Below are 15476 nucleotides of genomic sequence, written 5' to 3'. Positions count from 1 at the left end.
TAACACCATTCTTGACATCACTGACAATTCTTAAGGGTACCTTATATTCTGAGATCATTACGAATTGGATATGTAATGGTTAAAAGTCTCCAATCGGAGCCTAAAATGGAGTAACTACCTTAAAGTCATGCTAGTGTATAATCAACAATGTACAAAGGTTCTGGTATATATGTTTTTAAAAAGGACAGCACATGAGGGGCTTCCCTGGTGACGCAGTGGTTGAGAGTCCGCCTGCTGATGCAGGGGACACGGGTTCGTGCCCCGGTCCGGGAAGATCCCACATGCCGCGGAGCGGCTGGGCCCGTGAGCCATGGCCGCTGAGCCTGCACGTCCGGAGCCTGTGCTCCACAACAGGAGAGGCCACAGCAGTGAGAGGCCCACATAACGCAAAAAAAAAAAAAAAAAAAGGACAGTACATGAAATAGAAAAGACAAATTGTAAAAGACAAGTGAAGATACTATGTGAATTAAGCACCTCTTGTACTCTTAGGATTTAAGGGGAGCAAATCACAACTAAGTATAAACCTTACATACATATATAGAGCTGGAATTCCAGCTCTCTCAAATATAATTTCCACTCAGAATTAAACCTGCTATGACTTCTATACCAGTCCTTCTCAGTTCTCATGCTTTAACCTGTGGATACCCTTCCTTAACTTCTTCATCCAATTCTAGTATACCTCTATTCCAATAACATACTAGAACTTTACCTGGTGAATATGTGTCTCACAGTTTATATATTCTGCTCCTGATGTTCAGGTGGATTTCAGTACACTCTCACTGCATAATAAGGATTATACTTGAGGATACTACTCAGTGTGCAATTCAATTGTAATTGGAAGGACTTTTGCAGCGTGGGAGGGGTGAGATGTATTTTATGTGATGCAAAATGTTATAATAAATTTTCTCCTTTCTTGCTGATGTTACGCCCATCCACTGAGTCTTTTATTTTTCTTGTGTTTTTCAGTTCTAGAATTTCCATTTAATTCTTTTTTTAGGTTTTTAAGTCCAGCACATCTAGTTTTGTACTGAAATTCTCAATCTTGACTATTAATTCTGTGATGTAATCATCATAGTTACTTTAAAGTCCATCTCTGATATTAACTGCATACCCTCTGAGTCTGCTTTTCTTGGTTTTAGTCACATTTTCTTTTCTTATATGTCTAGCTTCTTAAACTGGGGGCCAAACATTACAAAATAATAATAATAAAACTGTAGGAAATAAGTTGAGGGTCTGATTCACCCTTACCCCGGGGTCCCAACACAAAGACTGGGATATTTGCCAGGGTACCACCTCCTTGACAGGGCTCCAGTCTTTTTCCCCTCATCCCTATGAGTTTGTTGAAAGCTCTCCTCAGCTTCCTATCCTCTCACGTTCAGAATAGGTAGATACTTACAATCTAGGATGAAAAATAGTCCCCAAAGCTGAGATTATCTCTGGACTGCCTTCCTCTCCTGGACCATAGTCCCATAATCTCTCATTTCCTTGGTAGTTTTCTGATGCCTTGAAATACATATTTTCTTATATTGTCTAGCTTTTTTCTAGCTGTTCCTAATAAGAAGGATGGTCCAGCCTATCTGATTTCCCATTGCTGGTTATTTTAAAGGTCGTTGTTTCTGAATCTTACAGACACCAAAGGCTACAGCAGCTGTTGACTGTCTTGTTTGGGCTTCTTTAAAATTTCATTCCGACGCTGCATTAATATGACAAAACTTATATAAAAGCTCTTAAAAGTTTTTCTGCAAATTGCATTCTATCTGAACTGTAAGCAACAAATACCTTGTCCTAAATTAAATTAAAAATACAAGGGAACTATTTAGACATTAACCCTGGGTTTTATTCTGGTCAAGTAATCTAAGCAAATTCACTTCAGACCTTGATGGGAACTGCTGAGGCTGCTTGGCTGCATAAGTTGGTACTGGAAATCTGTTTGCATATATAGGCTAAAAAGGAAAAAAAAAGTTATTACCACAGTGCACTCATAAATATATTTTCTATAAAGTTTATTTTCCATATAAAAGTAATCAATCTATTTAAAAAATCAATGAATAGATGGCTAATAATGTTGACATTTTAAAATACTTTGCTTATTCAACATGTCTTTGCTACTGAGTGTAGAATATTTAATTCTTTTAAGATTGTATATATATTTTAATAGATCTTTACTGGAGTATAATTGCTTCACAATACTGTGTTAGTTTCTGTTGCGCAACAAAGCGAATCAACCATATGCATACCTATATCCCCATATCCCCTCCCTCTTGCGTCTCCCTCCCACCCTCCCTATCCCACCCCTCTAGGTGGTCACAAAGCACCGAGCTGATCTCCCTGTGCTATGCTGCCGCTTCCCACTAGCTATCTATTTTACAGTCGGTAGTGTATATATGTCGATGCTACTCTCACTTCGCCCCAGCTTCGCCCTCCCACGCCATGTCATCAAGTCCATTCTCTATGTCTACCTCTTTATTCCTGCCCTGCAACTAGGTTCATCAGTACCTTTTTTTTTTTTTTTTAGATTCCATATATATGCGTTAGCATATGGTATTTGGTTTCTCTTTCTGACTTACATCACTCTATGACAGACTATAGGTCCATCCACCTCACTACAAATAACTCAATTTCGTTTCTTTTTATGGCTGAGTAATATTCCATTGTATATCATGTGCCACATCTTCTTTATCCATTCATCTGTTGATGGACATTTAGGTTGCTTCCATGTCCTGGCTATTGTAAATAGTGCTGCAATGAACATTGTGGTACATGACTCTTTTTGAATTATGGTTTTCTCAGGGTATATGCCCTGTAGTGGGATTGCTGGGTAGTATGGTAGTTCTATTTTTAGTTTTTTAAGGAACCTCCATACTGTTTTCCATAGTGGTTGTATCAATTTACATTCCCACTAATGGTGTGGGAGGGTTCCCTTTTCACCACACCCTTTCCAGCATTTATTGTTTCTAGCTTTTTTGATAATGGCCATTCTGACCGGCATGAGGTGATGTCTCCTTGTAGTATTGATTTGCATTTCTCTAATGTAAATGATGATGTTGAGCATCTTTTCATCTGCCTCTTGGCCATCTGTATGTCTTCCTTGGTGAAATGTCTATTTAGGTCTTCTGCCCATTTTTTAACTGGATTGTTTGGTTTTTTGATATTGGGCTCCATGAGCTGTTTGTATATTTTGGAGATTAATCCTTTGTCTGTTGTTTCATTTGCAAATATTTTCTCCCATTCTGAGGGTTGTGTTTTTGCCTTGTTTATGGTTTCCTTTGCTGTGCAAAAGCATTTAAGTCCCATTTGTTTATATCTGCTTTTATTTCTGTTACTCTAGGAGGTGGGTCAAAAAAGATCTTGCTGTGGCTTATGTCAAAGTGTTTTACCTATGTTTTCCTCTAAAAGTTTTATAGTGTCTGGTCTTACATTTAAGTCTTTAATCCATTTGGAGTTTATTTTTGTGTATGGTGTTAGATAGTGTTCTAATTTCATTCTTTGATATGTAGCTGTCCAGTTTTCCCAGCACCACTTATTGAAGAGGCTGTCTTTCCTCCATTGTATGTTCTTGCCTCCTTTGTCATAAATTAGGTGCCCATACGTGTGTGGGTTTTTCTCTGGGCATTCGATCCTGTAGCATTGATCTATATTTCTGTTTTTGTGCCTGTACCACACTGTCTTGATTACTATAGCTTTGTAGTATAGTCTGAAGTCAGGGAACCTGATTCCTCCAGCTCCGTTTTTCTTTCTCAAGATTGCTTTGGCTATTCGGGGTCTTTTGTGTTTCCATACGAATTGTGCAATTTTTTGTTCTAATTCTGTGAAGAATGCCATTGGTAGTTTGATAGGGATTGCACTGACTCTGTAGATTGCTTTGGGTAGTATAGTCATTTTCACAATATTGATTCTTCCAATTCAAGAACATGGTATATTTCTCCATCTGTTTATGTCATCTTTGATTTCTTTCATCAGTGTTTTATAGTTTTCTGAGTACAAGTCTTTTGCCTTCTTAGGCAGGTTTATTCCTAGGTATTTTATTCTTTTTGTTGCAGTGGTAAATGGGAGTGTTTCCTTAATTTCCCTTTCTGATTTTTCATTGTTGGTGTATAGGAATGCCAGAGATTTCTGTGCATTAACTTTGTATCCTGCAACCTTACCAAATTCACTGATTAGTTGTAGTAGTTTTCTAGTGGCATCTTTAGGATATTCTATGTATAGTATCATGTCATCAGCAAATAGTGACAGCTTTACTTCTTCTTCTCCAATTTGGATTCCTTTTCTTTCTTTTTCTTCTCTGATTGCTGTGGCTAGGACTTCCAATACTATGTTGAATAAGAGTGGCAAGAGTGGCCATCCTTGTCTTGTTCCTAATCCTAGTGGAAATGCTTTCAGACTTTCGCCATTGAGTAGGATGTTTGCTGTGGGTTTGTCATATATGGCCTTTATTATGTTGAGGCAGGTTCCCTCTATGCCCACTTTCTGGAGAGTTTTTATCATAAATGGGTGTTGAATTTTGTCAAAAACTTTTCCTGCATCTCTTGAGGTGATCATATGCTTTTTATTCTTTAATTTGTTAATATGGTGTATCACATTGATTGTTTTGCATATATTTAAGAATACTTGCATTCTGGGATAAATCCCACTTCATCATGGTGTATGATCCTTTTCATGTGCTGCTGGATTCTGTTTGCTAGTATTCTGTTCAGGATTTTTGCATCTATGTTCATCAATGATATTGGTCTATAATTTTCTCTTTTTGTGATATCTTTTTCTGGTTTTGGTATCAGGGTGATGGTGGCTTTGTAGAATGAATTTGGGAGTGTTTCTCCCTCTGCAATTTTTTGGAAGACTTTGAGAAGGATCGGTGTTAGCTCTTCTCTAAATGTTTGGTAGAATTCACCTGTGAAGCCACCTGGTCCTGGACTTTTTTTGTTGTAAGATTGTTAATTATGGTTTCAATTTCATTACTTGTGATAGGTCTGTTTATATTTTCTACTTCTTCCTGGTTCAGTCTTGCAAAATTGTACCTTTCCAAGATTTGTCCATTTCTTTGTGGTTGTCCATTTTACTGGCATATAGTTGTTTGTAGTAGTCTCTTATAATCCTTTGTATTTCTGCAGTGCCAGTTGAGATTTCTCCTTCTTCATTTCTAATTTTATTGATTTGTGTCCTCTCCCTTTTTTTCTTGATGAGTCTGCCTAAGGGTTTATCAATTTTGTTTATCTTCCCAAAGAACCAGCTTTTAGTTTTATTGATCTTTGCTACTGTTTTCTTCGTTTCTATTTCATTTATTTCTGCTCTGATCTTTATGATTTCTTTCCTTCTACTGACTTTGGGTTTTCTTTGTTCTTCTTTCCCTAGTTGTTTTAAAAGTGTATTGTTTATTTGAGATTTTTCTTGTTTCTTGAGGTGAGATTGAATTGCTATAAACTTCCCTCTTAGAACTGCTTTTGCTCGTCCCATAGATATTGGGTCGTCATGTTTTCACTGTCATTTGTTTCTATGTATTTTTTTATTTCTTCTTTGATTTCTTCATGATCTCTTGGTTCCTTAGTAATGTACTGTTTAGCCTCCATGTATTTGTGGTTTTTACAGTTTTTTTCCCATAATTGATTTCCAATCTCATAGCATTGTGGTCAGAAAAGATGCTTGATACGATTTCAATTTTCTTAACTTTTCCGAGACTTCTTTGTGACCCAAGATGTGATCTATCCTGTAGAATGTTCCACGTGCACTTGAGAAGAAAGTGTATTCTGCCCCTTTTGGGTGGAATGTCCTAAAAATATCAATTAAATCTATCTGGTCTATTGTGTCATTTAAATCTTGTGTTTCCTTATTTATTTTCTGTTTGGATGATCTGTCTATTGGTGTAAGTGGGGGTGTTAAAGTCCCCTACTATTAGTGTATTACTATCGATTTCTCCTTTCATGGTTGTTAGCATTTGCCTTATGTATTGAGGTGCTTCTATTTTGGGTGCATAAACATTTATAATTGTTGTGTCTTATTCTTTGATTGATCCCTTGATCATTATGTAGTGTCCCTCCTTATCTCTTATAACAGTCTTTATTTTAAAATCTATTTTATCTGATATGAGTATTGCTACTCCAGTTTTCTTTTGATTTCCATTTGCATGGAATACCATTTTCCATCCCCTCACTTTCAGTTTGTATGTGTCCCTAAGTCTGAAGTGGGTTTCTTGGAGACAGCATATATACATGTCTTGTTTTTGTATCCATTCAGCCAGCCTGTGTCTTTTGGTTGGGGCATTTAATCCATTTACATTCAAGGTTATTATTGATATGTATGTTCCTATTGCCATTTTCTTAATTGTTTTGGGGTTTTTTTTTCATGGGTCTTTTCTTCTCTTGTGTTTCCCACTTAGAGAAGTTTCTTTAGCATTTGTTGTAAAGCTGGTTTGGTGGTGCTGAATTCTCTTAGCTTTTGCTTGTCTGAAAAGCTTTTGACTTCTCCATTGAATCGGAATGAGATCCTTGCTGGGTAGAGTAGTCTTGGTTGTAGCTTTTCTCTTTCATCACTTTAAGTATATCCTGCCACTCCCTTCTCGCCTGCAAAGTTTCCACTGAAAAATCAACTGATAACCTTATGGGGATTCCTTTGTATGTTATTTTTTGTTTTTCCTTGCTGCTTTTAATGTTTTTTCTTTGAATTTAATTTTTGTTAGTTTGATTAATATGTGTCTTGGTGTATTTTTCCTAGGATTTATCCTGTATGGGACTCTCTGTGCTTCCTGGACTTGGGTGATTATTTCCTTTCCCATGTTAGGGAAGTTTTCCACTATAATCTCTTCAAATAATTTCTCAGACCCTTTCTTTTCTCTTCTTCTGGAGCCCCTATAATTCGAATGTTGGTGCATTTAGTGTTGTCCCAGAGGTCTCTGGGATTGTCTTCAATTCTTTTCATTCTTTTTTCTTTATTCTGCTCCAGGGCAGTATTTCCACCATTTTGTCTTCCAGCTCACTTATTCATTCTTCTACCTCAGTTATTCTGTTATTGAGTCCTTCTAGTGTATTTTTCATTTCAGATATTGTGCTGTTCATCTGTTTGTTCTGTACTTCTTCTAGGTCCTTGTTAAACATTTTTTGTATCTTCTCAATCCGTGCTTCCATTCTATTTCTGAGATTCTGGATCATCTTTACTATCATTACTCTGAATTCTTTTTCAGGTAGATTACCTATTTCCTCTTCATTTATTTGGTCTTGTAGGTTTTTATCTTGCTCCTTCATCTATGACATATTTTTTTGCTGTCTCTCTTTTTTTTTTTATGAGTGGGATTGTGTTCCTGTTTTATTGGTTGTTTGTCCTGAGGCTCCCAACACTGGAGCCTGTAGGCTATTGGGTAGAGCTGGGTCTTAGTGCTGAGATGAGGAACTCTGTGAGACCTCACTCCAATGAATATTCCCTGGGGTCTGAGGTTACCGTTAGTTCAGTGGTTCAGACTCAGAGCTCCCACTGCAGGAGCTTCCGCCCAACCCCAGGCTTGCGAACCAGGATCCCGCAAGCCATGTGGGGTGGGAAAAAAGAGAAAAAGAACAATAACAAAGTAAAAAATAAAATTAGGCTAGGAAACTAACAGATATGTTAGAAAGAATGTAAAAATAAAAATATAGATGAATCAACAACCAGAAGGTACATCAGTATCACAATAGTAAAAAAGAGGAGGAGGGAAAAGGAAAAAAAAAAAAAAGGGGGTGGGAGGAAGGCCTTGGCTGTGGAGGGCGGGGCCTAAGCAAGGGTGAGGTTTGAGTGGTGGGTGGGGCCTATGCTTAGGACCCACAGGGCTGTAAAAGATGGGGGTAAGGGGGTGGGGCTTAGGCTCAATGGAACAGAAGGGGCCCAGGCATGCCCCCCACCCCTGGTCTCAGAGGGCAGGGGACCTCACCTGGGAGCCCAGCAGGCTTTCTGGGCTCGTGTGGGCAGGCAAACACCCTCCCCTCTTCTCCTTTTCCTCTGGTCTGGGGTCTGGGAGGGCCCCCCCCACCTGCCTCTCCTGATCTCCCTGGCCTCCCTCTTATGCCCCCAGGACCAATGCAGCCGGGGAGGGAAGGGGGTGACTTGGAGGGCAGGGGACCGGCCTGGGAGCTCAGCAGGCTCCCTGGGCCCTAGTCAGGATTATATTTTTTTTAATTCAAAAATAATGAAGCATTATCTTGGCCCTAATCAACTCCATTAGTTAAAAGGTAACATATTTCCTATGTCCATATATTTTAAATAAAATCTTCCAAAAATGTATTGCCAAACCTATACAGAACCTAACTGGTACTATAAATATCACTAATTTACAACCCTTGATTTTGATGTGGAAAACAGGGAACTTCTGTGCACTGCTGATGCAAATGTATAATAAATTGGTACAGCCACCATGGAAAACAGTATGGAGGTTCCTCAAAAAATTAAAAACACAACTACCATATGATCCAGCAATTCTACTTCTGGGTATTTATCCAAAGAAAATAAGAACACTAACTTGTAAAACTATCTGCACCCCCATGTTCATTGCAGCATTATTTATAACAGCCAACATGTGGAAGAGCCTAAGCGTCCATCTGTGATATATATATATATATATATATATATATATATATATATATATATATGAAAATATTATTCAGCCACCAAACAAAAGGAAATCTTGCCATTTGTGACAACATGGATGGACTACAGGGCATTCAGGCTAAGTGAATAAGTCAGACAGGAAAAGACAATTACTGTATGATCTCACTTATATGTGGAATCTAAAAACAAACAAACAAACCAAAAAATACCAAACCCTTAGATACAGAGAACAGATTGCAGAATGACAGAGGCAGGAGAGGGAGATGGGTGAAAACAGATGAAGGTGGTCAGAAGGTACTAGTTTCCAGTCATAAGATGAATAAGTCCTGGGGATATAATGTACAGCATGGTGACTATAGTTAATAACACTGGATTGTATATTTGAAAGCTGCTAAGAGAGCAAATCTTAAAAGTTCTCATCACAAGAAAAAAATTTGTAACTATGTGTGGTGATGGATGTTAACTAGACTTATTGTGGTGCTCATTTCATACCATATACAAATATTGAATCATGTTGTATACCTGAAACTTATATGTTATATGCCTATTATATCTCAATTTTTTTTTTTAGATCTTGTTATGTATATCCCTTGAGGGGGAACCAGGACCCTTCCCCAAGCCTGCACTATTTATTTTTAATAAATTTATTTATTTAATTTATGTATCATTTTTGGTTGTGTTGGATCTTCATCGCTATGCATGGGCTTTCTCTAGTTGCAGCAAGCAGGGCTTCTCTTGTTGCGGAGCACAGGGTCTAGGTGTGCAGGCTTCAGTAGTTGTGGTACGCATACTCAGTAGTTGTGGCACAGAGGCTTAGTTGCTGCGAGGCATGTGGGACCTTCCCAGACCAGGGTTCAAACCCGTGTCCCCTGCATTGGCAGGCAGATTCTTAACCACTAGACCACCAGGGAAGCCCATATCTCAATATTTTAAAAAGTAGAATAGTGGTTGTTAGGGTGTGGGGGATGGGGACATTGCTTCATGGGTACAGAGTTTCTGCTTGGGGTAATGAAAAAGTTTTAGAAATAGGTAGCAGTGATGATTTCACAACATTGTGAAAGTAATTAATGCCACTGAATTGTATATTTAAAAATGGTCAAAATGGCAACCTTTATGGCATGTATATTTTACCAAAATAAAAAAGGAAAAAATATGTCAAAGACGAAAAAGAACACATATATAATTTCTAACTTAGATATGTAGGGACTGTGTGATCATCCTATATATGTAGTGATATGGAAAAATCTCTGAGATATATGGTTAAGGGGGAAAAAGGGCATAACAATTTTTGTTTCTTTTTTATAAAGGAAAAGGGAGAAGAACTGGGTGATTCCATATGTATCCTTCCATATTAGAAGGATATCTAATCATCTTACCTCCACATAACTGGAAAGACTTTAAAAGTCTGACAATACCAAGTGTTGGCAAAGATGTAGTTTGACAGGAATGCTCATACACCACTGACAATACATCAAACAACGGTGTAACCTTTTTGGAAAACAATTTGGCATTTTCCAGTAAATATTCACATATCTTTCAACCCAGCAATTTAATTCCTGTATGCCCCTAGATCAGAGCTCTCTAATAGAATTTTCTACAATGATGGAAACAATCTATGTCTGTGGTGTCCCTACAATAGTGGCCACATATGATCTATCGAGCATTTAAAATGTGTCAATGAGGAATGGAATTCTTAATTTTATTTAATTTAAAATGAAATTTAAATAGCCACATGTGGATAGTAACCACTGTACTAGTACAGTCCTAGAACTCACACATGTGCATGAGAAACATATAGAATGTCTATCTTAGCTTTGTTCATAGTAATGAACAATGGAAACTAGTAGTAGAAAAATGGATTTTTAAACTGTGTGGTATTTATGTAACATAATATCAATAGTGAAAATGAATGCGTTAGAGCTACATGTATTGCTAGGGATAAATCACAAAGCAATGTTAAAGGAAAAAGCACATTGCAGATATATGATAGTAAGCAAAACATATAATGTTTAAAAGCAGATAAAGTAATATTATATATTTCTTAGGGATATATGCATATTAGAAAAAGTATATCATTATCCCAATACTCCCTAATACACTCCAAAGGACAGTGATTACTGGTCCCACTATTGAGACAACTAGGCCTATTATTGCAGGAGCTCAGCACCAGATCTTTAGTAACATGCCCTGGGGAAGCCAGGCATTAAAAACAGAAGGATAGCAGACATAGGAGAAAACAGTGACAGCATAAATCCCATGTCACTTCCCAAGCTTGGTTTCAAGGCAAGACATTCTCAATGTCTAGATGTTTTCTCCCATCTCCTCTTAGCCATGGACCCTGCTGGTATTCCATTAACTAACCCAGAGGCCACCTATAGACCACACTCCTAAATTCTTTGGAAATTATCTATGTTTATTCCTATATGATGTAACAATTTTTTTAATCTTTAAAACTTTGGTATCATAATATAGTAAAGAAAAAGAATTTTTCATTTAAACTTACAACTTCTCTGGGAGGAGCCACTGAAGAAGCATGTCCAGGAACACTCACTGGCTGTCTAGAAACTTTTGCTTGATTTTTGCCATCTGACCTGAAAGATACAATTACTTTTGAGCTAAATTAAGATTAAAACATTTCTACATGATATATTACATAGACCTTGCATTTTCCCAAGTACAGAACAATGTTGTTGGTAGTGGTGGTGATGATGATCATGAAGACAACTAAAATTTTTATGGCATTTTAAATAGCTTTCACCCTGTTTTAATCCTTAGAGTACTAGAAGGTTCTATTAACCTCATTTTACAATTAAATAAACTGAAATTCTAAGAAATTATGTAATTTGGTCAATTGGGCCAGTGTTCTCCAACTTCTCTCCTCAAGTCTTCCTGAAATCAGAGAGGAGTAAAAACATATTCCTAGGTTTGAAATAGTCACTCTGAATATTAGCAAGTCCAAGAGGAGCAAACAAGCTGGATGGAAAGATGTCAGCTAAGATTTAGACATGCCAAAATGATAGTAAGTCAGCTAGGTAGAAGTGTATAGGAGATAGCTATTGCTATGGAACTAAAATTTCAGAGATGCAGACTGGGAAATTATCTATAGGGATTGGTCAGTCTGAAGTTAAGAAAAAGGATAGAAACATAAATCTGGGGAAGTCCCTGGCAGTCCAGTGGTTAGGACTTGGCGCTTCTACTGCTGCGGCCTGGGTTCAACCCCTGCTCAGGGAACTAAGATCCCGCCAAGCCAAATGCTTGGCCAAGTTCAGTGTGGCCAAAGAAAAGGGTGGGCGAGGGCGTTATGCCTCAATAAATTATATTTTTTAAAAAAAGAAATATAAATCTGTTTTAGAATACATTAAGAAAAATAAAGCTAACATCAGAATACTCTAGGAAAACGTTATGCAGTAAGTGAGGTAAGTGAGAAAGAGGGCAATGAAGTAAAGTGAGCAATCGAGGCAAGATTTGAACATTTTGGAATCATTATCATAAGAAAGATTAGTTATTAAGTAATTACATTGTGCTATGGGTTTTATTTGTTAGTATTTCCTCATTTAATCCTCACATCAACCCGAAGAGATAGGTAATATCATTATTCCCATTTTAAAGGAAGTAAACCAACGCTCAGAGACTTTTTTTATTATTCCAGTTCATAATGCTAGCAAATGACAAACTGGAACTTGAACTTAGATCTGACTACAAGGCCCATGCTAATATATGCTACATTCCAATGCCAACATGTTAGAAGTGATCGTTGAGAGACAGCTGTATAAGAGTCCAACACACAGACTAGAAATATCAGCTGTCTGAATTATGACAACCCTTTCTTCCGTCAAAGCTTGTTTCTTAAAAGCTGATGATTCACAAAATCTGTTTTCAAAAGAGACCTGAAGAACACTTCTCCTATGAGAACTGATACTTGAAATAGACATGGAAGAAAATTTTTTAATGAAGCCCAAATCAGAAGTTGTAGTCCAATTACTCCACTATCAGAAATCAAACTCAAGTAAAATGAAGCCTAGCAGCCATTTTCAGTAGCATACAGGCTGGTCACCATAATCCTTTCCCCTCACCATTATAAGAGGTGGCTGAGTCACCACTGCCCTTTAACTCCTGCTAATCATGTCAAAAGAAAGGAGAGATAACTTAGAACCCTATTTTTAAACCAGCTTCTATGATATGACTATCATCATTAATAATGATTATACTTAAAATTTTTTAATATGAATTTAAAAGAAAAATAATCTAAGTACTCATATGTTTGTGATCTCTTCCTTCTGCAGTAGCTTTTCTGTAGCTGGTCTCTCTTAATGAAGACAAAAGCAGCCAATATAGCAAGAGGAACAATGACGAAGAAGAACACCAGAAGTCCGTCCCTCAAGGCGGTATTCTTTTCTACAGAGAAGGATTTTACATTAATGATCATTAAATTAGAGGTTAACTCATATTAACTAGAACATACTAGGTGATGAAACATTTTACATTAATTTTCACATTGTTCAAAAGTCACACTGATATAAACTGAAATATATTGAGAAGTCTTGTTCACTCCTCATGCTTGCCCACTTCATTTTTGTCTCCCTGAAGATAACCACTTTTATTAATTTCTTATATAATCTTACAGTATTTCTTCATGTAAATATAAGAACAAAATATGTTTTATTGTTAACCCTATCTTACACAAAAGGTAGCATGGCATAAATGCTATTCCACACATTACTTTTATCACTTAGCTATACTACATATCTTCCCAAACTATATATACAGCACCACCTCATTTTCTATACAGCTATACAAAACTCCATTGCAAGGATGTCCCATAGTTTATTCAGTCAGTAAGTACCCTACTAATACTTTTATTTTTCCAATCTTCGCTGTTACAAAAAAAAATGTTATAATGAATAACCTTGTACATATATCATATCATTTTGGTGCAGGTATATCTGTAGAATAATTTCCCAAAAGTAGAACTGCTGTATCAGAAGGTGAATGCATTCATCATTTTTTTTAAGGCACTATCAACCTGTCTACCACAGTGGTGGTTACAAGTTAGCATGCCATATATTCAGACTATAATTCAAAAAGATACATGCACCCCTATATTCATAACAGCACTAATCACAATAGCCAAGACATGGAAACAACCTAAATGTCCATCGACAGATGAATGGATAAAGAAGATGTGGTACATATATATATAATGGAATACTACTCAGCCATAAAAAAGAATAAGATAATGCCATTTACAGCCACATGGATGGACCTAGAGATTACCCTACCAAGTGAAGTAAGTCAGACAGAGAAAGACAAATACCATATGGTATCACTTATATGCAGAATCTAAAATATGACACAAATGAACTTACCTATGAAACAGAAACAGACTCACAGACATAGAGAACAGACTTGTAGTTGCCAAGAGGCATGCGTGGAGGGAGAGGGATGGATTGGGAGTTTGGGATTAGCAGATGCAAACTATTATATATAGAATGGATAAACAACAAGGTCCTACTATATAGCACAGAGAACTATATTCAATATCCTGTGATCAACCATAATGGAAAAGAACATGGAAAAGAATGTATATACATGTATAACTGAATCACTTTGCTGTACAGCAGAAATTAACACAACATTGTAAATCAACTATACTTCAGTAAAATAAATTCTTTTAAAAGTTAGAAGGCCAGCCAGCAATATACAAGAATTCCTCGGGCCTCCCTGGTGGCGCAAGTGGTTAAGAGTCCGCCTGCCGATGCAGGGGATACGGGTTCGTGCCCCGGTCTGGGAGGATCCCATATGCCGCGGAACGGCTGGGCCCGTGAGCCATGGCCGCTGGGCCTGCGCATCCGGAGCCTGTGCTCCGCAACGGGAGAGGCCACAACAGTGAGAGGCCCACATACCGCAAAAAGAAAAAAAAAAAAAAAAAAGAATTCCTCACAGCCTCACCTATAGAGTCAAACTTCTGCCTGTTTGCCAACCTGGAAGGTGAAAAACTATATCTTTTATGATTTTAATTTGCATTTCTCTTTTTATACTATGATTTGAGCAACTTTTCATGTTTAAGGAAACATTGTATTTCTTTTTCTTCTCGGTCTTTTGACTGTTTTTCTGTTGGTCTATTGGTTTTTTTTCTTCTCAGTTTCTAAAAACCTTTATATATTAGGGAGAATAGTTTTATCTGTATATGAGTTGGAAATATTTTCCCCATTTTGTCATTTGTCTTATGGTACAATGCTTTTCTCCATGCATAAGTTTATTGTTCTGAGGTAGCTGATTTTATCAATCTTATTTTTTATGGCTTATGGATTTAAAGTCTTGTTATAATTTTAAAAATTCATTAATATTAATTTTGTCTGTTTCATGTTCTTTAGTGAAAGAATATAGTAAATATGAACATGAGTGGTAAACTGTGAAGTTATCCTCATAGTTTTAAATTTGTAAAAGTACCAAAACTTTCTGTTCCAAAAGTTATATGAAACTACATGAAACACTCAACCCAATTAAAAATAAAAATATGAAAAATTAAAGTAAGCTTGACATATCAGTTTATACTTACTAATAAGTAGACAAAATTTAAATTAAAGCATCCAACACTGGCCAGGTTATGTTAAAATTGGTACCTTCATACTGTCAGTGGCATTACACAAGTTCATTTGGAATTTTTATCAAGAATCATAAAAAAAACCCTGTAGGCTTCCCTGTATAAAAAATCATATCTAGGGCTTCCCTGGTGGCACAGTGGTGGTTAAGAATCTGCCTGCCAATGCAGGGGACACAGGTTCGAGCCCTGGTCCGGGAAGATCCCACATGCCACAGAGCAACTAAGCCCATGCACCACAACTACTGAGCCTGTGCTCTAGAGCCCATGAGCCACAACTACTGAGCCCACGTGCCACAACTACTGAAGCTCA

The 15476-nt window shown here is 37.1% G+C and overlaps 1 protein-coding gene across 1 annotated transcript in view; it reads right to left on the bottom strand.

The window, feature by feature from the left end:
- Positions 1 to 15476, bottom strand: part of ADAM9 (ADAM metallopeptidase domain 9) — a 105247-nt gene that overhangs the window by 1438 nt on the left and 88333 nt on the right. Inside the window, exons 19-21 of the mRNA XM_060086204.1 lie at positions 12816 to 12957; positions 11066 to 11153; positions 1876 to 1943 (exon numbers count right to left, since the gene is read on the bottom strand). Coding sequence (XP_059942187.1) covers positions 1876 to 1943; positions 11066 to 11153; positions 12816 to 12957 — 298 coding nt within the window. The remainder of the gene's footprint in view (positions 1 to 1875; positions 1944 to 11065; positions 11154 to 12815; positions 12958 to 15476) is intronic.

Source organism: Mesoplodon densirostris, chromosome 20 (genome assembly GCF_025265405.1).
Source record: "Mesoplodon densirostris isolate mMesDen1 chromosome 20, mMesDen1 primary haplotype, whole genome shotgun sequence".
NCBI classification, from domain to species: domain Eukaryota; kingdom Metazoa; phylum Chordata; class Mammalia; order Artiodactyla; family Ziphiidae; genus Mesoplodon; species Mesoplodon densirostris.
Note: the sequence above shows the minus strand (reverse complement) of the source record. Positions and strands in the feature narration are given on the sequence as shown.